Raw genomic sequence first — 20,039 nt, 5'->3', positions numbered from 1 at the left:
AGCACCTATTATGTGCACAGCATTGTGAAGGGAACAAAGATACAAGCACAGTACAGAGGCTCGGCTGCTTCTTTGCATTTACTAAAGAAGAAATTCTCTTTAGATGTTTAATAAATGTTTAAAATACTTTGTAAAGAAATTAAATTAACTTCATAAGCTGTATCTCTACAGAAAGGTGAAAATGAATGATATGCCTTCAACTTGCAAGTTATCATTTTCTAAATGTTGTCTTCACTTGGATCAGAAGTGAAGTTACTTTGAGAACTGATCATCCATTCTATACTTTCTTGTCTTTACATGTGAAATACAAGTCCTGTTTTTAAGCACAGGTGTTTCATTGTAGTATGCTACCACCACAACTAGGGCATGAATTTAGCATTATACCTTGCCATGAGAATTACTGCTCTAAATTCTTTACAGGAAAAAATAGCATAATAACAATTATATGTGGAGAGGATTCTGGGAGCATGGAAGCTTAATGGTTCCCTTTCTTCCTTCTATTCCCAAATCTGTCTCCTAACAACAAAGTGGCTCTCTGAGCTAAAGCAACTACTAGAGAGAGCAAGCAGGCAAGATCTGCATGGGGGAACTACAAACCTCTACAACATTTCCCCTCTGGGTGGACATGAGCCTAAGGACCAATGAGTTTACAGATCCCAAAGGCTAAGGGAAAAGCTGGGGAAAAGGCTGATTACTGCTAGTAACATTATTATTTAACACAGTCTTGGGAACACAATACTAACAATGCAATGCTGCAAGAACAAGAGATAGCTGACAAAATGGTGGGAAGAGGGGTTTCTTGTGTGTTTTTTGGCTGATGACATAAATAAATATCTAGAAATGGAAATGAAATAAAGAAAAACAAAATCTAAAAAAACACCTAGAAATAAATTTAAAAGAAAGACAAAGGCCCTCCTGGAAAACATAAAACCAAATCTGAATAAGAAAAATGTACTGTGTTCTTACGTGGGAAGATTTAATGACATAAAAAGGTGAATGTTACCAAAATTAAAACGGAAATGTATTTCCATTTATTAACCATGAAAAGACTGGAAAAAAGGTAAGCAGTGAATTGCCCCAGCAAATATCAGAACATTAAAATCAAATAAAAATAATACTGCCATAAAAATAAACAAATAAACCAATGGAATGGAGGAGGAAATTCAAAACCAGATTCCTGCAGTCAAGCTATTTTAATGTAAAGCAGAAGTGGCACTTTTATCTAATAGGAAAAGAATAGTTTATATCAGGAATCAATACACTACAGCATGCAAGCTAGACTGTGCCTTTGTCCTGATTCTGGAGATAGAGGTTTAACTGGAACACAGCCATGTCCGTCAACTCCAAGTTGTCTATGGTTGCTTCCAAGCTACAGAACTGTACAACTGCAACAGAGACCATTTGCTCTACAAAGCTGAGAATATTTATTTTCTGATTCTCTAAAGCAAAAAGTGTGTCCACCCTTAGTTTATATAATAAATAAACTCACTACAGCTAGCTATCACCTGGAAGAAAATAAGGCTGTATGCCTGTATCTCATATAGCACATAAAAATAAGTTCCAGATGAGCTAAAGAGTTACATATTAAAAACCAATCTTACAAGCTACGTAAAACTATGTATAACCTGCAGGTGTATGGGGAGGGGCCTTCTTAACAAAGAAAAAAATCCATATATGACTAAGAAAAAGATATATTAATAATTGGGCATATAAAGCATTAAAAACTTTTTTTTTACAGAAAGATACTATAAAAATCAAGATGAATTTTAAAGTTGTGGTTATATTTTACAGTGTTTGATAGAAAATGGTTAATATCTATAAAAATAATCTTTTGTAAAATAACAAGATAAATAACCCAAAAGAAAAACAAGCAACATATTTACTTTGCCCCCAACTCTGTGCTCAAGAGCAACAGGCTGTCCTCATACTTACATCCCCTCTGCCTACAGAAGTCCTCTCATTACTCTTTGCCTACCTAATTCCATCCATTTGTCAGACCTCAAAAGACAGGACATTTCATCAAAGAAGTCTTCTCTGCCCTACTAAAACAGATCAAATTCCCCTCAGCGGAACTAGCCTTTATTGCACTGTATACCTCTCCTTCACAGCACCAATCACAGTTGTGATTTAAAATTTGATTGTACACTTATTTCTTTTATTCTTTTATTATAAATTCTTAAAGGGTGATGTACCATATTAATCACTACTTGTATCCCCTGTGCACAGTACAAGCACAGCATGCAAATATTTGTGAACAAATGAACTTGGTGAATGATTAGAAGAATGAGACAACTTTTTCTTACATGCAGCATACCGGCAGATAACACTTTTAAACCCACTGCTTCTTGAAAAACAGAAATTATGTGCCTAATTTTCACACTACAACCTAAATATCAATGCCTGAGGACGTCACAGTCAGTTTACAAATCTTTTTCACAGATACCCTCATTAATGACATCTGTTTATGTGCTAGGCTAAATAACATTTTAGTTACATTTCTGAGGCATTTCCTGCCATTAACCTCATCTCTAGAATACTAGTTAATATGAAGCACCTGGATTTCAGGAACACAGACCTGAAACACACACACCAAACCAAAGTGTTATGTAAATGACAGAAATGACACATTCTGGTCAATAATGGATATCCAAACTACTTTTGGTCCTATTTTACTTTTACCACTAAAATTCTGTCATTGGATTACAGTCATTCTGAGCCCACTGACAATCAAATGACAGATGAAAAAGAACTAAAGTTTTCCAACAATCTGCACAAAAGTCTACCTTTAAAGAATGTTGATAGTTAGGGATTTTCTAGGTTTGGTCAAAGTGGAGTTCATGGACTTCACTTTATGTGATAATTATGTCTTGAAAATTCTGTAAACTTAATTTTTAGGAAGAAAATAATATTTTGTTTGTAAGTCTCACTTAGGTCTGAATTCTAGTCTTCACACTTTTTATATGTGTGCCCCTCGGCAAGTCATTTAGAATTCCTCAGCTTCAGCTTCCTCATGTGGGAAATCAGATGAAGATCCCTACCTCATAAGAAGTTGTGAGGCCTCCAAAGATGAAATGAACCTCAGTCAAGTATACTCACTGTCCTTCCCTTTTTATCCCCTGCTATACAGGAATTCTGTTAGAATTCCAAACAAAGAAAAAAAGTTTAGCGAAATTATGCCCTTTGTTGGTCTTATTAATAAACCTGGATTTCCAGGTTTTATTCAAATTTACTAACTTAAGGTCTCAAACAGTACAGAGATCTATTAGTATATTAAACAAATGAAAGGTGCAGATTAATCAAAATGCCACATGTATTAAAAGCTACACTGAATCAATGGACTATCCCAATCATACAAATTAAAGAGCTATATATAAGGGAGTCAATAGCAGAAATCTGGTATTATCTTTAGATCATCTAATCTAGGAAAACAGCAGATCCCATCTTCCTTTGGTCAAGGTATATATGAAGACTCAAAAATATACAATAGGGAAATGGAAAGAGCCAGCCAACAGACAATGGGCAAAAACTGAGACTCCTAAATTTTTATATTCACTTATGCATCTCATGTCTAAAATTTTAATCAAGTTCAAAACCAAACCAGCTAGAGGTAAGGCCAACAGCAAAGTTACGTAGGTCAATAAAGAGTTCCGATAAAACCCTCAGGCTCTGTCTCCACCTGCTTGAAGAAAAAGTGCCACTGCCATGACTAAGTAAAGAACAGGCAGCAAGCTCTGCCCTAACAGAGTCCCCACCTGGCAACCAGGATTTGTCAATCAAATTTTGAGAATTCTCTAGCTTCCCACTTTCTGTCTAATTATAGAAGTTTATGAAAACCATTCTCTCTCACATGTACACATTCTCTTTCTCTTTCCCTCTCTTTCACATACATTCTAAGTATCACTGTATTTATGATATGGCAGTAAGAGGTATGGACACATCTGATAATTTTCCCCAGAAAAGAATGGTAAATGAGAAAGAGAAGATCTACATTCTGTACGTCTGCACTATTATTCTAGCAACTGTAATCCTACAATTCCTCAGTTAGGTAATAGTAATACCCACTTTCCCGAAAGGAGCTTCAAGCATTTGCAATCTATAGTTAAATACACATGCTGAAACTCAACTATCCAGTAAGTGCTGGGAGGTATATATCTCAAATTAGTTTCGGAGCTCCCGTTTTTCGGAAATGTCTTTAGAATCTCTATTTTATTCAACTAAATTCCACAAATAAGGTACTTTGCTAGGCTTTAGGTATGACTTATGGTATGTTACTATGGCGCTCATGGTACAATAGTCCCAAACAACTATTAATGACTGCTGAATGATTTAATGAATTTTCAAGATGAACCATTTAAGAAATTATTTTAAAGTCATACAAACAGTGACATAAAGGAAAGAACTATGTTTACTATAAAGCTGATAAATTTGCTCTGAAACCAGGAGTATAAAACATTTTAAAAAGAACATCACTGATACAGTTAGATAAACCTGTAATATGGCTTCTTTAAAGAACAATTCCAACCAGATGTATAAGTTCACTCAGTTATGCCCTTTTCGTTTTATTGATGAAGAAACGAAGGCCCAGCAAGACTGAGGAAGCACCTGTGGACACACAGCTAGTCAGTGTCATATCTCTCACAGAGCCTTAGGGGCCTCCCTTCCACTGCAGTGCTGGAATTCAGGGGTGCATATAATGCACTGTTTTTTTCCATGCAACCCTTCCAACAGCTCTCTTCCACTTGCTCCTACTAGTCTCCAACCATTTTAATTAACTCTAAAAGTGTTTTTTCTTCAGCTATTACAACAGCACTATCCTTATTAAAGGCAGCTAGCTTTTTCAGTTTTGGATTATTTGAACTATAATTTTTTTTTTCCGCTTTAGAATTATGAAATCTTTGGTGCTTTAATACTGTAAGATTCAATTAAATACCTGTGAAGCACTTACAGTGTACATAAATAACACTGTACTAAATCCTACTACACAGAATCAAAAAGGAAAAAAGAAAAAAGAAACCCTAACCTTGCCTTCAAAGATACCACTAGCATGCTGAAAGTATTAGTGTATCCAGAGTGCTAGCTAGATCAAGAACTTCCTAACCTGGGCAAATCACTGAACCTGTCTTGGCCTAGATAAAGAGTAGTTCTACAAACTGTGCTTTAGAATTCCCATAAATATGTGACACTACAACTACTGACCCTAGGAAGACAGAGTCAAGCCACCGGAGTCAATCTCACTTGTCCCCATCCACACCATCCCAGTTCAACCCCAAAACAGGTTCCCGTGTTCAAAAAAAAAAAAAAGGAGAAATCCACTCAGAAAACATAAGGACCACTCTTAAAATTCTGTAATAGGCCGTTACTGCTTTTAATCTGTATTTTTATCACCAGTATCTATATTTGTGATGGTGAAGACATAGCCTTTTCCTGTGAGACTTATACACCACATAAAACATCCTACCCACCTGAAGTACTATTGTTGCTGTGTTGTGCTTAGTTGCTCAGTTGTGTCCAACTCTTTGCGACACCATGGACTGTAGCCCACTAGGCTCCTCTGTCCATGGGGATTCTCCAGGCAAGAATACTGGAGTGGGTTGCCATGCCCTCCTCCAGGGTATATTCCCAACCCAGGGATTGAACTCAGGTCTCCCACATATACTTAAGTCCATAAAATCTTACTCAATTCTGGCTTTTCTCTTTGGGATAACCAAAGCATATCATTCTAGTTCTATAAAACCACTCTGGAAGTTTCTCTTATGGAATGTCTAAGCAATCAGTACCAATTTGTGTAATAAGAGAGAGTTTTTCTCTTAATACAAACACGCAGACCTCCTGCCGCCTTTTCCCACGTTACTTTACACAAGCACAGGCACTGTCCTGTTTGCCCGCTGTTGAGCGTGACAGGTGCAAAGCTGTTCTACCTCTCCTGTGTCATACCTGAGATTCTCCCATGCCAGTGGCAACACTGCTCCCTGTCCTTTTCCTTAACAGGTCTCCGAAAACCTCTTCCTCCACTGGATTAACCTTTACTGATTGATCCCAACCCTCAACTGCCTTGCTCCATCAGTGACTTTCCTTCTTATTTGATAAACAGCATTCTTCCATAAAATAACCTAAACTTTTCTTTTGTCTTTGCCTTCCGATTACTTCACCAATTCATTATTGCACTGTGGATGATCCATGGCTTATGATACACTGTCTTTAGTTTTCTCTAAGTGACACATTAGGAAGCAGTTTTATTGAAACTATTATTGTGTTTCTAACTATAGGTGAGGTATAAAGGATATTGCCCCGTTCCCTCTAAATGTGGTCACATGAGAAATTTCTTTCCTATGTGGTACCCAAGAAAAGTTAGCTTCTCTGATACCCTAGTAAATTTTCATCATATATAAAATGAAAAAAAATCATATCTCATCACATTTCTCTCTCCCTTGCTCTGGCTGCAAAGAAGGTTTGGGTCAAATTTACAAGTCAATTTCAGTAAGTTTAAAAATTTTAATAAATTTGAAGATCTCACTTATTCATAGTCTAGGTAATTTCATGCTGAGTTTCCATTTTATATTTTCAGTGGCTCTGATTTTAAATTTTTTCTATTTTGCTTCTGTACAAAATATATTCCTGTAAATTGCCTCAGATTCTTCATGATATAAGATACAGTATAAACAAATAAGATATGGCATTTCCAAATCCACTGTGTAATATCCGTGCTTAACAAAGACTTACGGAATTAAAATTTTATTTTTCTGAAAAAAAAAAAAAAAAGGAAGCAGAAGAAGGTGGTTAATTAGATTATCTGATTTCATGCTATCAGTCATTTTTCTCATTTTATTTATGTTGTATGTATTATTAATCTATGATCTAAATAGACTATTTGCCATTATCTTTATTAATAATTGAGAAGCAACCTTATTAAAGTCATAAAAACTTTTCATGAAGTACATTGGGATTTTTGGTTTTTACTTGTTTTCAGTTGGATGGTTTACTTTCTTTTTGAACACACATTTATATGATGGCTCTATAAAAGATTAAAAAATAACTGTTGAAGTAACTGTAAGTAAAGACTATGAGATAGTAAAAATGTCTAAAAAGGGAAGTTATGATACAATCTCTTGAATTTGAATGGAGGTCCTGCTATATGAGGGTCTATGTCTATGATACTATTTCTATTAATAGTTTCTATTCTTAACTGCTTTTTCCATGATAGTAGGCAACTTGCTTTCTGGACACCATTCATTCAATAAAAATTCACTCAGTATTGCTATATAGGAAACATATGGTAGTTTTAAAGTACTCTACAGAAACATGGAGTTTTTTAAATCCATGAAAGGGTATGGCAATCAGAAGCTACCATTTATTTTGCTGTACAGCACTGAAGACCCATCATTGAAAACAGAGTCGATTCTCATCTGCAGTACTCATGTTCTGTAAAGTCACTGCAAACACTGAGTTAACAAATACTGAACCACGGGAATACAAGGGTTACTGCAAGTCTCTGCTCATGTATTCTTCAACTCATCAATACATACTCTTGTTTTATGTACATTTCTAAATAAAGACAACACTTCAGCACTATGCCTGGGAATCGTTTCTAACATCAAAACTACCAATAAAAAGCACAAAAATGTGTAGAATGTGGCACTAAATAGACTGGGAAGTCACTTGTTTATGGTACGAGAGCACATTTTATGGTTTAAGAAGGCATAGCATCACTGGAAATGTGCATATAGGGCAAATCAAATTTTTCATCACTCTGCACATGTCCAGGGTAGTACTGTTGAGTGGTGACTCTGAGGTTGCAAATAAATATCAGCAAGCAGGCTAATCTGCCACTACAGAATCTGTAAATAAAGAGGACTGACTATATGAGTGAGGACCCACTATATGAGTCACATACTTCATAGTGCAGTCTCGGATCTGACTGCCACCAAAAGAAAGAGATCTGGAAAGTCCTAATAAGTATTATTTAGCTACTATGTAAACTTAAAAGACATTGGACAAAAGTGTTTTAAGAAGTAAGATGTTCAAGGCTTTCATAAGTTGGTATTGTAAAAAATGTTACTTCCTACCTGGTATATTCTAAAAGGGATATAACGAAATCCATTTTCTTCTGCAGGATATTCCATGAGTTTCCGATTGATGGCCCAAAACTGGTCAAATCTGTCTGTAACGATAAATTATTTATTAAAGGTGTATATTATAATTTAATATCTCATATGAAGAGATGAAAACTGTTATTCATCACTCCTCATAGAAATTTCTGAAAGGGCATTATTTATATATTATTTCTTCTTAAACTTACCTTTCCATAACTAAACATGAAGCAAGATATAAAATTAATTTTTCCTACATTATTGCTCCTTCTTCTTCCTAGATATTTCCATTAGACATTTTTTCTCATAAGAGACACCCTAAACAGATTATGATTACTTAGGGTATCATGGCAAAAAACATCAGGTATTGACGAATGTCTTGATTCCCTTGATCTTATTCCTACTGTCTAAACTATAAAGGCACAGCTTCCAGTGACCTAAAGTTGAATCAGAACTTATTTAAGGAAAAATGACAAACGCTGTACATGTTAAACAGCAAAAACATAAAATTATAGGACAGGCTTTGAAAGAAATTAAAGCTGACACTTGAGAAATAACTGTCAGTTGAACTTTAATCTCAGGCTGATTAAACAATTCCTTTTTTAAAATGTTAGGCTTGATTTTTAAAAAACAAACTTTACTGATATATAATTCATATACTCTAAAATTCACTGTTTTGAAATATATAACTGAGTGTTTTTTAATACACTGAGTTTCTAACATGTAATTTCAGAACATTTTCATCATTCCCAAAGAAACCCATATCCATTAATAATTATCCCCTCCCCCCATCTGCTAGAAATCACTAATCTCTATTCTACTCCAGACATTTCATATCAATAAAATCATATAATATGTGGTCTTTTGCATCTGTTTTTTGTTTTTTCTCTATGTTTTCCAAGGTTTATTCATGTTGTAGCATGAATCAGAACTTCATTCATTTTTATGACCAAATTATATTTCGTTGTATGGAGATACCACACTTTGTTTACCCATTATCAGTTTGTCGACATTTGGGTTGTTTCCACTTTCTGGCTATTATGAATAATGCTACCATGAATATTCACATAAAAGTTTTTATGTGGATGCATATTTTTAATTTTCTTGTATACGTTACCTAAGAATGGAATTGCCGAGTTATATAGTAACTGTTTAAGTGCCACATGGTAACTATGTTTGGAGGAATCACCAAACTGTTTTTCAAAGAGGCCACACCATTTTGCATTTCTACCAACAACATATGAAGGTTCTGATGTGTCCACAAACTTGCCAACACGTTATTGTCCATCTTCCTTATTACAGTCATTCTAGTGGAGGTGAGGTGGTATCCCCTTATGGTTTTTATTTCCATTTCCCTAATTATGGGCTTTCCAGGTGGCTCAGTGGTTAAAAATCCACCTACCAATGCAGGAGATACAGGTTTGATCCCTGGGCCTGGAAGGTCCCCTAGAGAAGGAAATAGCAACCCCCTCAAGTATTCTTGCCTGGGAAATCCCATGACAGGAGTCTGGCAGGCTACAATCCACGGGGCCCACAAAAAAGTCAGACACAACTTGGTGACTAAACAACAATAAAGCCTAATTATGCTAAGTATACTTTCATTTGTTTACCAGCCATTTACATATTGTCTTTAGAGAAATACCAAATCCTTCGTCCTCTTTTTAATTGGTTATCTTTTTGTTGTAGAATATTTTAAGAGTTCTCTATGAATTCTGGATATAAGCCCCTTATCTGATAAATAATTTACAACTATTTTTCCCATTCTCTGTGTTGTTTTTTTAACACCTTGAACTCACCCAGAATTCTACATTAAGATATTTTTTATATATAGAAATTCACCTCAGAATTAAGTCTCTGTAAAGTACATGAATACTCCAGAATTTCAGATAAGCCTGTATTAAAGCGTATTCTCTACTAGTAGACTCATCTCAACCCAATTTACTGGATATCTATTCATACTGCCTGAGCCATAACAGTTATACGTAAAAAACAAAATTTAGTTGTTTCTTCTTATAGCCCTGTCCTAGATGACTGTGACAGCCTCTAGGCCTTCTCTATTCTCATTTTTAATCCCGATCTGAGGAAGGCTCATATTACAATAGAACTGGTAGCATAGGGAATTTAGAACCCAGTCAGTCCAGGGCAATTTCACAGACGACAACTAAGGTCCGGCCTGTTATGAGTTTAGTTAAGAACCAAAACCAGACTCTTGGTCTTCTGATTCAAAGCCCACAACCGTTTCAATAGTTGGAACCACAAAACTTCATCTTAATGCTAAGAGTAGCTCCTTTAACCACAGTCGTTTCATATATGAATCAATCATTCATTCAGTATCTTTTAAAAATTATTTTTCTACTATCAAATATCAAACAAGAATGTGATAACTAAATAAAGTGATTCTTAATGCATTGCTGAAATTTTACTACTGCTTCATCATTAAATCCCATGAACGGAGGAGCCTGGTGGGCTGCAGTCCATGGGGTCACTAAGAGTCGGACACGACAGAGTGACTTCACTTTCACTTTTCACTTTCATGCATTGGAGAAGGAAATGGCAACCACTACAGTGTTCTTGCCTGGAGAATCCCGGGGACAGGGGAGCCTGGTGGCTGCCATCTATGGAGTTGCACAGAGTTGGACACGACTGAAGTGACTTAGCAGCAGCAGCAGCATCATTAAATCTCTAGCACCTACTACAGTGCATGCTTAACATATGCTCTTGAATGAATAACAGAATACTAAATACATGATTATTCATTAAAAATTTCTGGATTCTAATCCTAGACCTCCAACAAAATAGCTAGATGATTCAGTTCAGTTCAGTCGCTCAGTTGTGTCCGACTCTTTGCAACCTCATGGACTGCAACACTCCAGGCCTCCCTGTCCATCACTAACTCCCAGAGTTTACTCAAACTCATGTCCACTGAGTCCGTGATGCCATCCATCTCATCCTCTGTCATCTCCTTCTCCTTCTGCCTTCAATCTTTCCCAGCATCAGGGTCTTTTCCAATGAGTCAATTCTTCGCATTAAGTAGCCAAAGTATTGGAGTTTCAGCTTCAGCAGCAGTCCTTCCAATGAATATTCAGGACTGATCTCCTTTAGGATGGACTGGTTGGATCTCCTTGCAGTCCAATGGACTCTCAAGAGTCCTCTCCAACACCACAGTTCAAAAGCATCAATTCTTAGGCACTCAGCTTTCACATCCATACATGACTACTGGAAAAACCATAGCTTTGACTAGACGGACCTTTGTTGGCAAAGTAATGTCTCTGTTTTTGAATATGCTATCTAGGTTGGTCATAACTTTCCTTCCAAGGAGTAAGTGTCTTTTAATTTCATGGCTGCAGTCACCATCCGCAGTGATTTTTGGAACTCAAAAAAATAAAGTCTGCCACTGTCCCCACTGTTTCCCCATCTATTGCCATGAAGTGATGAGACCAGATGCCATGATCTTAGTTTTCTGAATGTTGAGCTTTAAGCCAACTTTTTCACTCTCCTCTTTCACTTTCATCAAGAGGCTCTTCAGTTCTTCGCTTTCTGCCATTCAGGTGGTGTCATCTACATACTTGAGCTTATTTCTCCCAGCAATCTTAATTCCAGCTTGTGCTTCCTCCAGCCCAGCGTTTCTCATGATGTACTCTGCATCTAAGTTAAATAAGCAGGGTGACAATATACAGCCTTGACGTACTCCTTTTCCTATTTGGAACTAGTTTATTGTTCTATGTCCAGTTCTAAGTGTTGCTTCCTGACCTACATACGGATTTCTCAGGAGGCAGGTCAGATGGTCTGGTATTCCCATCTCTTTCAGAATTTTCCACAGTTTGTTGTGATCCACACAGTCAAAGGCTTTGGCATAGTCAATAAAGTAGAAAGAGATGTTTTTCTGGAACTTTATTGGTTTTTCAATGATCCAATGGATGTTGGCAATTTGATCTCTGGTTCCTCTGCCTTTTCTAAATCCAGCTTGAACGTGTGGAGTCCACGGTTCATGTACTGTTGAAACCTGGCTTGGAGAATTTTGAGCATTATTTTACTAGCGTGTGAAATAAGTGCAATTGTGCAGTAGTTTGAGCATTGTTTGGCATTGCCTTTCTTTGGGATTAGGATGAAAACTGACCTTTCCAGCTAGGGGACTAGAACTATATCAACTGAAAACTCTGCCCTAATTCACTTACAGATGAAATAAAGAGAGTCAGACTAAATAGTTCTAATAACTTTTCTAAAAGTAAAATTTTGTAATTATTTAAGACAACCTCCTTATTAAAATAAAACATTTAAGAACCACAAGCAAATCTTTATTAATGAAAGATATATACTGTTTCTAATAGAGAGGGGGAAATGAGCTAAAGGAGTGGTCCTTAAGCAGGGAAGGTTTTGCTCCCCTTGGGTTTGGGGATATTTTTGGATGTCACCAATATATGTGCATGTTACTAACATCTAGTGGGTGCTGCTAAACATACTATAATGCATAGGACAAAGCTTCCACAACCAAGAATTATCTGACTCAAAATGTCAATAGGGCTAAAGGAAGGAAAGCAAACACAAATAAGAAGTACAGAAAAATAGTAAAAAGCTTTCACATACCTATATCGCAAAAAAGTAAACTGGAAAAAGAGACATTACTATGCACATTATCAATTTACTCTCAGCTCCAAATCTGGCTTTCAATATATACACTGGCATAATGGACACAATTTCTCTAAGCATCTCTAGGTTTGAACCATGGGTCAGGCAGATCCCTTGGAGAAGGGCATGGCAACCCATGCCAGTATTCTTACCTGAAGAATTTCATGAACAGAGGAGCCTGGTGGGCTACAGCCCATGGGGTCGCAAAGAGTCAGACATGACCAAGTGACTAACAGACCCACTACCGTGACAATCACATTAAGCTTTCTCAGTAGAGTACTGGAAGGACACTGCAGGAGAAAGCGGCTCCTTCTGCGTCTGCACACTGTAGTCCCCTACCCCACATCACTGCCCTGCTCTCCTCGGCAGGCCTGGGTGGGTGGCTGACCTAGTTTCCCACCGCCGCCACTCCCTCTGCTTGCCCGTGCCACTTGCTGCTGGTGGCCCACACTCCAGGTTTTCCTGATTTCCCAGCAACTGCAGACCTGCTCCAGCCTGGCAAAACAGAGACTTTCTCTAGGAATCCAATGTGCTGGAATATACCTTCTCTAACGATTTAGAAACCCAGCCCTGGGAAGGGGCTCCTGCTAAGTGTGACCTTCCTCTTTAGCCCTAGGGTACCAGGTCTGATTTTTTTATATATCCAGTTACTCTTCTATCAGAGCTTAACAGTTCTGTATATAAAACAATCTTTTCAACCCTTTGTGTGGTTTCTATCTCCTGACTGAACCTAGTCTGATACAACTATGTTTAAAAGGAATAAAGACATAATAAAGGATCTGTATTAATTTATACTAGCTTAATTGTTTTATAAAAATAATATGTTCTTACATAAGATTAGCATTTCCTCAATAACACTGAAAACATTCTAACCAAAAATAATCTAACTTTTCTAAGTCAAAGTTATTAACAGGAAACATACAAATAGAAGAAATTAAAAGAAAATCAGTGCTGAGTTTAAGTATATAACCAAATGTCTTTCACACTGGGTTTTGTAATAGTAGGATCTCTTCTAACCCCTAGCCAATAATTAAATAAAACTGGAGTAAGGATGTACTGTTAAATTCCTACATGTTAATGAACCAAGTACATATTAATTTGTTACCAAGCAGTTACTGGTGGCTCAGAGATTAAAGCATCTGCCTCCAATGAGGGAGACCTGGGTTTGATCCCTGGGACAGGAAGATCCCCTGGAGAAGGAAATGGTAACCCACTCCACTATTCTTGCCTGGAGAATCCCATGGACAGAGGAACCTGGTAGGCTACAGTCCACAGGGTTGAAAAGAGCCAGACATGACTGAGAGACTTCACTTCACTTCAAGTACTCTGAATACTGCAACTGAGTTATTACTGGCCATGAAAACTGAACCTACAAGTAAAAGAAGCTCAGTGGTCTTTAGCTACTCATTTTTTAAACAGTAAATTTAGGTAAATGCACATCTATTTCAATAGTTTTCAAACTAGTTCTAATTCTAAAGCAAAACAAACAACTAAGTACTGACAGAAGAAAATTAAAACTAGCAGTCACTTAGCTTATCCAAAGAAAAACAGAAAAGAAGGTAACTCACACACTTCTCGCCAGAGTTATTACAAATATGACTGCTAAGTTGGTTTCTGTATTTTAAATTTAACAATCATTTAGGATGGCTACCCAATCGACAATCACAAAATTGAAGGCCTGTGCTACAGAATGTCAATCTAATTTTTTAAAGATATTAAAAATAGAATTTCTCAGAACTCTGGTGGCAACCAATTTTTTTTTCCACTCGCTGATGAATTAAGCTTTTATTTTAGTCTTGGAAATTTTAAAAAATCCAGAAAAAAAATTAAAACCAAGATCTTTCTAAGCAGCACAGAAATAAATTGATTAATTTGTATGCTTCGTTCCTCACAGGGAAAAAGCTGCAGAAAAAAGTGGCAATTTTAAAGGATGTATCTGTTTTTCCACTTAAGCTTTATTAAGAACTCAAGGCAAATAATATTTTAATATTTAAATGCCACGAATAACCTATTTATTTACAAGATCCCATGGGAGACATGGAGGTCCTCTAAAGGACAGCACCCCAGCCTCAATTCAGCACTGTGGTATTGCTGGCTGAGACAGAACCAAAGGTAAGGGCTGAAATGGCCCCCATATGCATACCATTCCACTTTCTGCTCTTCAAGTCTTGATGTCAGAAAGAACAGATTTACAACACCCTAAATAAGTGTCAGATCTTGACGGCTCATAAAACACAGGCTTTGAGCTTTTCTTGGAAGAGAAAAGCAAATGGTTGAAAATTACTGCTGAAGGGAACTCATTTCTCAGAAAATTATGGATTTATCAACAGTATTATTCAAATCAATACTACAAGCGGCCAAATAGATGTAGTGTTTTGACCAGAGGCTTTCAAGCTTTGCAACAGAAAGCATATCCAAGTATAGATCTATTTGAATTAATTTTGTCACCTGTGTGTGTGTGTGTTAGTTGCTCAGTTCTATCTGACTCTTTGTGACCCCATGGACTATAGCCCACCAGGCTCCTCTGTCCGTGGGGATTTTCCAGCCAAGAATATTGGAATGGGTTGCCATTCCATTCTCCAGGGGATTTTCCTGACCCAGGGATCAAACCCAGGTCTCCTGCATTGCCAGGTGGATTCTTTACTGTCTGAGCCACCAGGGAAGCCCAGTTTCTTCACATTGTAATATAGTAAACATCTTTATGAAAAAAAATCAGAGGGCAAAAAAATCCATGTGTGTTAAATGAGTGACCTGTATCCTCAAACTCATTTGTCCTCTGAGTCACATATTAATAGCACAGTCAGGCTGACCAACTGATGGCATTGCCAACTCGATGGACATGAGTTTGACCAAGCTCCAGGAGTCGATGGACAGAGAAGCATAGCGAGCTGCAGTCCACGGGGTTGCAAACAGTCAGACACAACTGAGCAACTGAACTGAACTGACAGGCTGACTCAGGGAGGGAGCATCTATACACTGCAGCACGTCCACTGGTGCTCAGATGCCGCTCAACAGAGCCACACCCACACATTTCCATGAGGCCTTCTGTCTGAGGCTTTAAGTTACTGAGATATATCTGGCGGGGAGCCCCTAATCAAAACAAAGAAGCCCTGAAAACTCTTCGAGGACCCCTGAAAATTCATCCTGAAGACAGAAGCAGGCTGGCCTTTGTAATGAGGCTGAGAGGAGAACCAATCCTTAAGGCCAGTCCTTAAGTCTGTTCATAAACACTCATCTTGGCAGCAGGACTGTACTCTGGGCAATCTGCTGTTGGAACTAATCAAAAGAGCAATAAAATCTGAATCTGAGGAAATTTGTGACCTGGCCTATCACTGTCTCAGAATAAACTGAGAGAAGACATTTCTAGTAGTTTTCCCTTCTCCACTGGGGATATGTCCCAAGACCTTCAGTGGACACCTGAAACGGTGGACAGCACTACGTATCCATGAGTCCCATATGTACTATGTTTTTTTCCTGTATCTACACACTCATAATAAAGATTAATTTATAAATTAGGCACAGTAAGAGACCATCTAGCTGCCAGCATCACTAACAATTTGGGACCATCATTAAGTGAAATAGGGTTACCTGAACACAAGCACCGCAATCCCAATATGGCTGATGTGATAATGGTGACGGATACTACGAGACTCATGGGAGGGTAGAATGCATAGTGTGGATACGCTGGAACCATCCCTTACACCTCACATGCTGAAGTCAGATAGCGACACTTCACCATGCTGCTCAGGGCAGCACACAATTTAAAACTGATGAATAGTTTATTTCTGGAATTTTTCATTTAATATTTTCAGATCACGTATGCCCACAGGAAACTGAAACTGTGAAAACAAAATCATGAATAAGGAGGGACTACCATACCCCTTTGTCCTAAAAGAGAAGTGCTATTAAAAAAAAGCCAATTACTGGGATTGGCTCTTGGAATAAAGATGTTGTAACTCGCAGTCTACAAAACTGGCATCAAGGAGAGGAATCAATATATATTTTCATATTGTAATCCTCTCTATATTCACTACGACAACTTTTACCTAAATCACTATCATCTCTCATCTGAACCATTGTGACAGCCTCCTAACTGGTCTCCTCTCTTCTACTTGCATCCCCCAAACAGATCCAGAATGCACTTCTCATACAAATCAAATCATGTCATGAATGAATAAACTTCCAAACATTTTTCTAAGGGACCATAAGGAATAATGCTTTGTAATATACTTCAACAATATGATTATTGGAAGCTAAGTACCAGAATTGTCATTAAAAAGAAAAAATCCATTGCATCTTCTTACTGGCTATGAATGGGGCAGACTGCATCCCACTCAGAACTGCATGCAGGCAACCAACACGTTGCTGCGGATAAAATACTTCCTGCCCAGGAAGTGCGTTTCTTTCGGCCCGCTCCCACCCCCTAGGAATGCAACGGTTTCTGCATCTCTCTGAGACCTCACTGTCTATCAATCTGCTTACTGACTAAAGCCCCAAATCATGCTACTTTTCTGTCTCCGGAAAGCACCAAGCTTCTTCCCATGTCACAGTTAGAGGCTAGGAATCCTCACTTTTCTCATCTTCACAGAGCTGCTTCTTTCTCACCATTCAAGTCTCAGTGGAAGTGTCGCCTCCTCAGGGAAGACTTTCCTTATAATTAATTCTAGCTAAAGTATTTTTTTATTTTCTTCTAAACATGTCTCTGTCCCCCAACTAAAATGTAAGTTCTATGAGGGCAAGGCCTTTGTCTCCAGCCCTAGAAAATTCCTGGCACAACAGACATGCTCAGTGAATGTTTGCTAAATGATTAAACAACCAAATACACGACTGACTTCGATAATGTGGAGCAACAAAAAGAAGGCACCGCAAGTGCGGCAGAGCACAGTGGGAAAGCAGACGCTGTGGAGCCACACCGCCTGGGTCTGCTTTCTGGCTCTGCCACTTAATAGCTAGGCAAGTTGAGAACACTTTAAAACTTGTGTACCAATTTCTTCATTTGTAAAATGAAGATATTATTAATAGTATTTGTAGAGTCACTGGAAGGAATAATGAGTTCATATGTACCAAATACTGAGAACGGTACTTGGCACAAAGTCAGTGCTACGTTAAGCATTTTGTCTCTTAGGCTTCTCAACAAGAGAAGACACCAAGCCCCTATACATAGATTCAGTAACAAGGTAAGTGAAGGGTCAAAACCTTTAGAAGTGGTTCTGCCAAAACCCCATCATCACAAGATTGCTGGAGTGTTCAGCCTGGCTCACAACCAGGGAGTCTGCAACATTCACATGAAATTCTATGTGAATGTTGCCTCTGTAAGTTATGCAACTGAGGGCCTTTGTTAGCCACAGTGGGAAGAGTAAAAGCTGTAATGCAACCCAGCTGTAACCCTCTACAACACTGGATTCCTTTTATAGCCCCTTCACTCCCTCCAACCCTTTCAACTACCCTGTAAGGCCCTACCTTCTCACTCCATGGGAACAACTTAATTGCCATTTACCTGCCATCAGTTTCCAATGCATCAATCTCCAGTCATATCAAGAAACAGTGGCGGGAGCAGGACAGGTGGTCCAAGAACATCCGAGTGGTCCTCCAGTCTTGGCAGGCTGGAATGAATTCCACCTCTGCTAACTTTACCATCTAATAACCATTCCTTCTCAATCCCTCTCTCTCCTAATAAGTCTTAAAATATTAGGGCAGAGGAGATAAGCATGATGAAAAAAAAAAAGGTTTCTTGTTAATCTAGGTAGACAAGAGGCTCATAGTTATATACTCTATAGCACAGGTCTATAAATGGAACCAGTCCAAACTAGTTACTGTATAAATGGTTTACTGGTGGAAACTTAAAAAAAAAAAACTAATCTTACTAAGTATTGAAAAAGTCAGAGTTGTAAATTTTAATTTCAACATCATCAATCAGTAAACCATAACTGCAAGTTACATCATCTTTAACGTGTTCCAAGAAACAATCCCAGTAACAGACTATTTTTAACAGACATAATTCAATTACTGTATTCTAACCAATTAAGAAACATTTACTTCAAATTCATTTTCAAACAGGGCCAATAACAACATAAAAAGGATTCAAAATTCAAAAATTTCATAATGTAAAAAAAACCCCAACTTATTCTATGTGCTCAAGTTAGAAATTAAAAAAGGGAAGAATGACCTTCAATTATATTCAAGTCTTCACTAACTCTAAAAGACAATTTTTAAAGTAGCTTGTTTTCCAAAAAGAGATTTACAGAGCTATAGCAGAGTGGTAGGCCAAGACTAATTAACGAAATGTACACCTGCATGAATCACCTATAGACTGGTAAACAGATTACCTTTCAAAATGACTATAAAATAAGAAGGTACTTTTTCTCTCAGGCTGAATCACAGTTTATCACTTTCCCAAATTGAGACAGCCTGAAACAACTTTAACTTATTACCAAGCCCATTTTCACTTCATCAGAGCACTCCAAAATCATAAGACAAAAATAAAAATCTATTTTGATTTTTGAAAGACCAACAGAGTAAAGATACTCCATTATACTCACTATATCTTTGTAATGTTTATTATGCAGGATATTCTCTTTATTCTAACACAAAATCCTCATGCTTCTGATAAAAAACTGTAAATGAGAAAATTTTATTAATAATTACTCATAGACAAATAAGGAAAGATTAAAAAGGTGGGGGGGGCACCAGTGGTCACTGGGGATGCAATATACAATGCAACACCTCTCATTTTTAGCGGCCTACCTGAATCACTTGAGGAGCTGTTGAAAATACACTAATACCAAGGTCTCACTCCAGATTCCCTGGAACTGTACTTACTGTAAACTCCCAGATGATTCTAATATGCAGCCAGAGTTAATAGCCTCCAGATGTAATAGGAAAACTTTTGGATTGAAAGATCTAGGATCAAATCCTGGTCCCATTTCTTACTAGCTGTGTAAGCTCATCTTCTCATTTTAAAAGGTGATCACGTTTATCTAATTCTTGTGAAGAATCACTAAGAATGCTTGGAACATCACAGGAATTCAGTAAATGTAATATAATTCCAGGTAAATTCTGTTCTATTTCAAATCCGTTACATCTGTCCAAGACAGTGACATGAAAAATATCTTTTTAAAAGAAGTCCCGGGACTTCCCTGGTGGTACAGTGGATAAGAATCCGCCCCTCAATGCAGGAGACACGAGAAGATTCCACACACGGTGAGGCAACTAAGCCCACAGCCCACAACTATTGAGCCCGTGCACTCTAGGGACCCCAACTACTGAGCCTGTGTGCAGCAATTACTGAAGCCCACACGCCTAGAGCCCACACTCTGCCACAGGAGA

General features: G+C 37.6%; 1 protein-coding gene across 2 annotated transcripts in view; it reads right to left on the bottom strand.

The window, feature by feature from the left end:
* Nucleotides 1-20,039, bottom strand: part of ATG5 (autophagy related 5) — a 116,052-nt gene that overhangs the window by 38,078 nt on the left and 57,935 nt on the right. For both annotated transcript variants that reach the window (XM_068985004.1, XM_068985005.1), the window contains one exon: nucleotides 8,064-8,158. In XM_068985004.1, the coding sequence (XP_068841105.1) occupies nucleotides 8,064-8,158 (95 nt within the window). The remainder of the gene's footprint in view (nucleotides 1-8,063; nucleotides 8,159-20,039) is intronic.

This window comes from Capricornis sumatraensis, chromosome 13, assembly GCF_032405125.1.
Source record: "Capricornis sumatraensis isolate serow.1 chromosome 13, serow.2, whole genome shotgun sequence".
Taxonomy (NCBI): domain Eukaryota; kingdom Metazoa; phylum Chordata; class Mammalia; order Artiodactyla; family Bovidae; genus Capricornis; species Capricornis sumatraensis.
The sequence above is the reverse complement of the archived record's forward strand: the minus strand, read 5'-3'. Positions and strand labels throughout refer to the sequence as shown.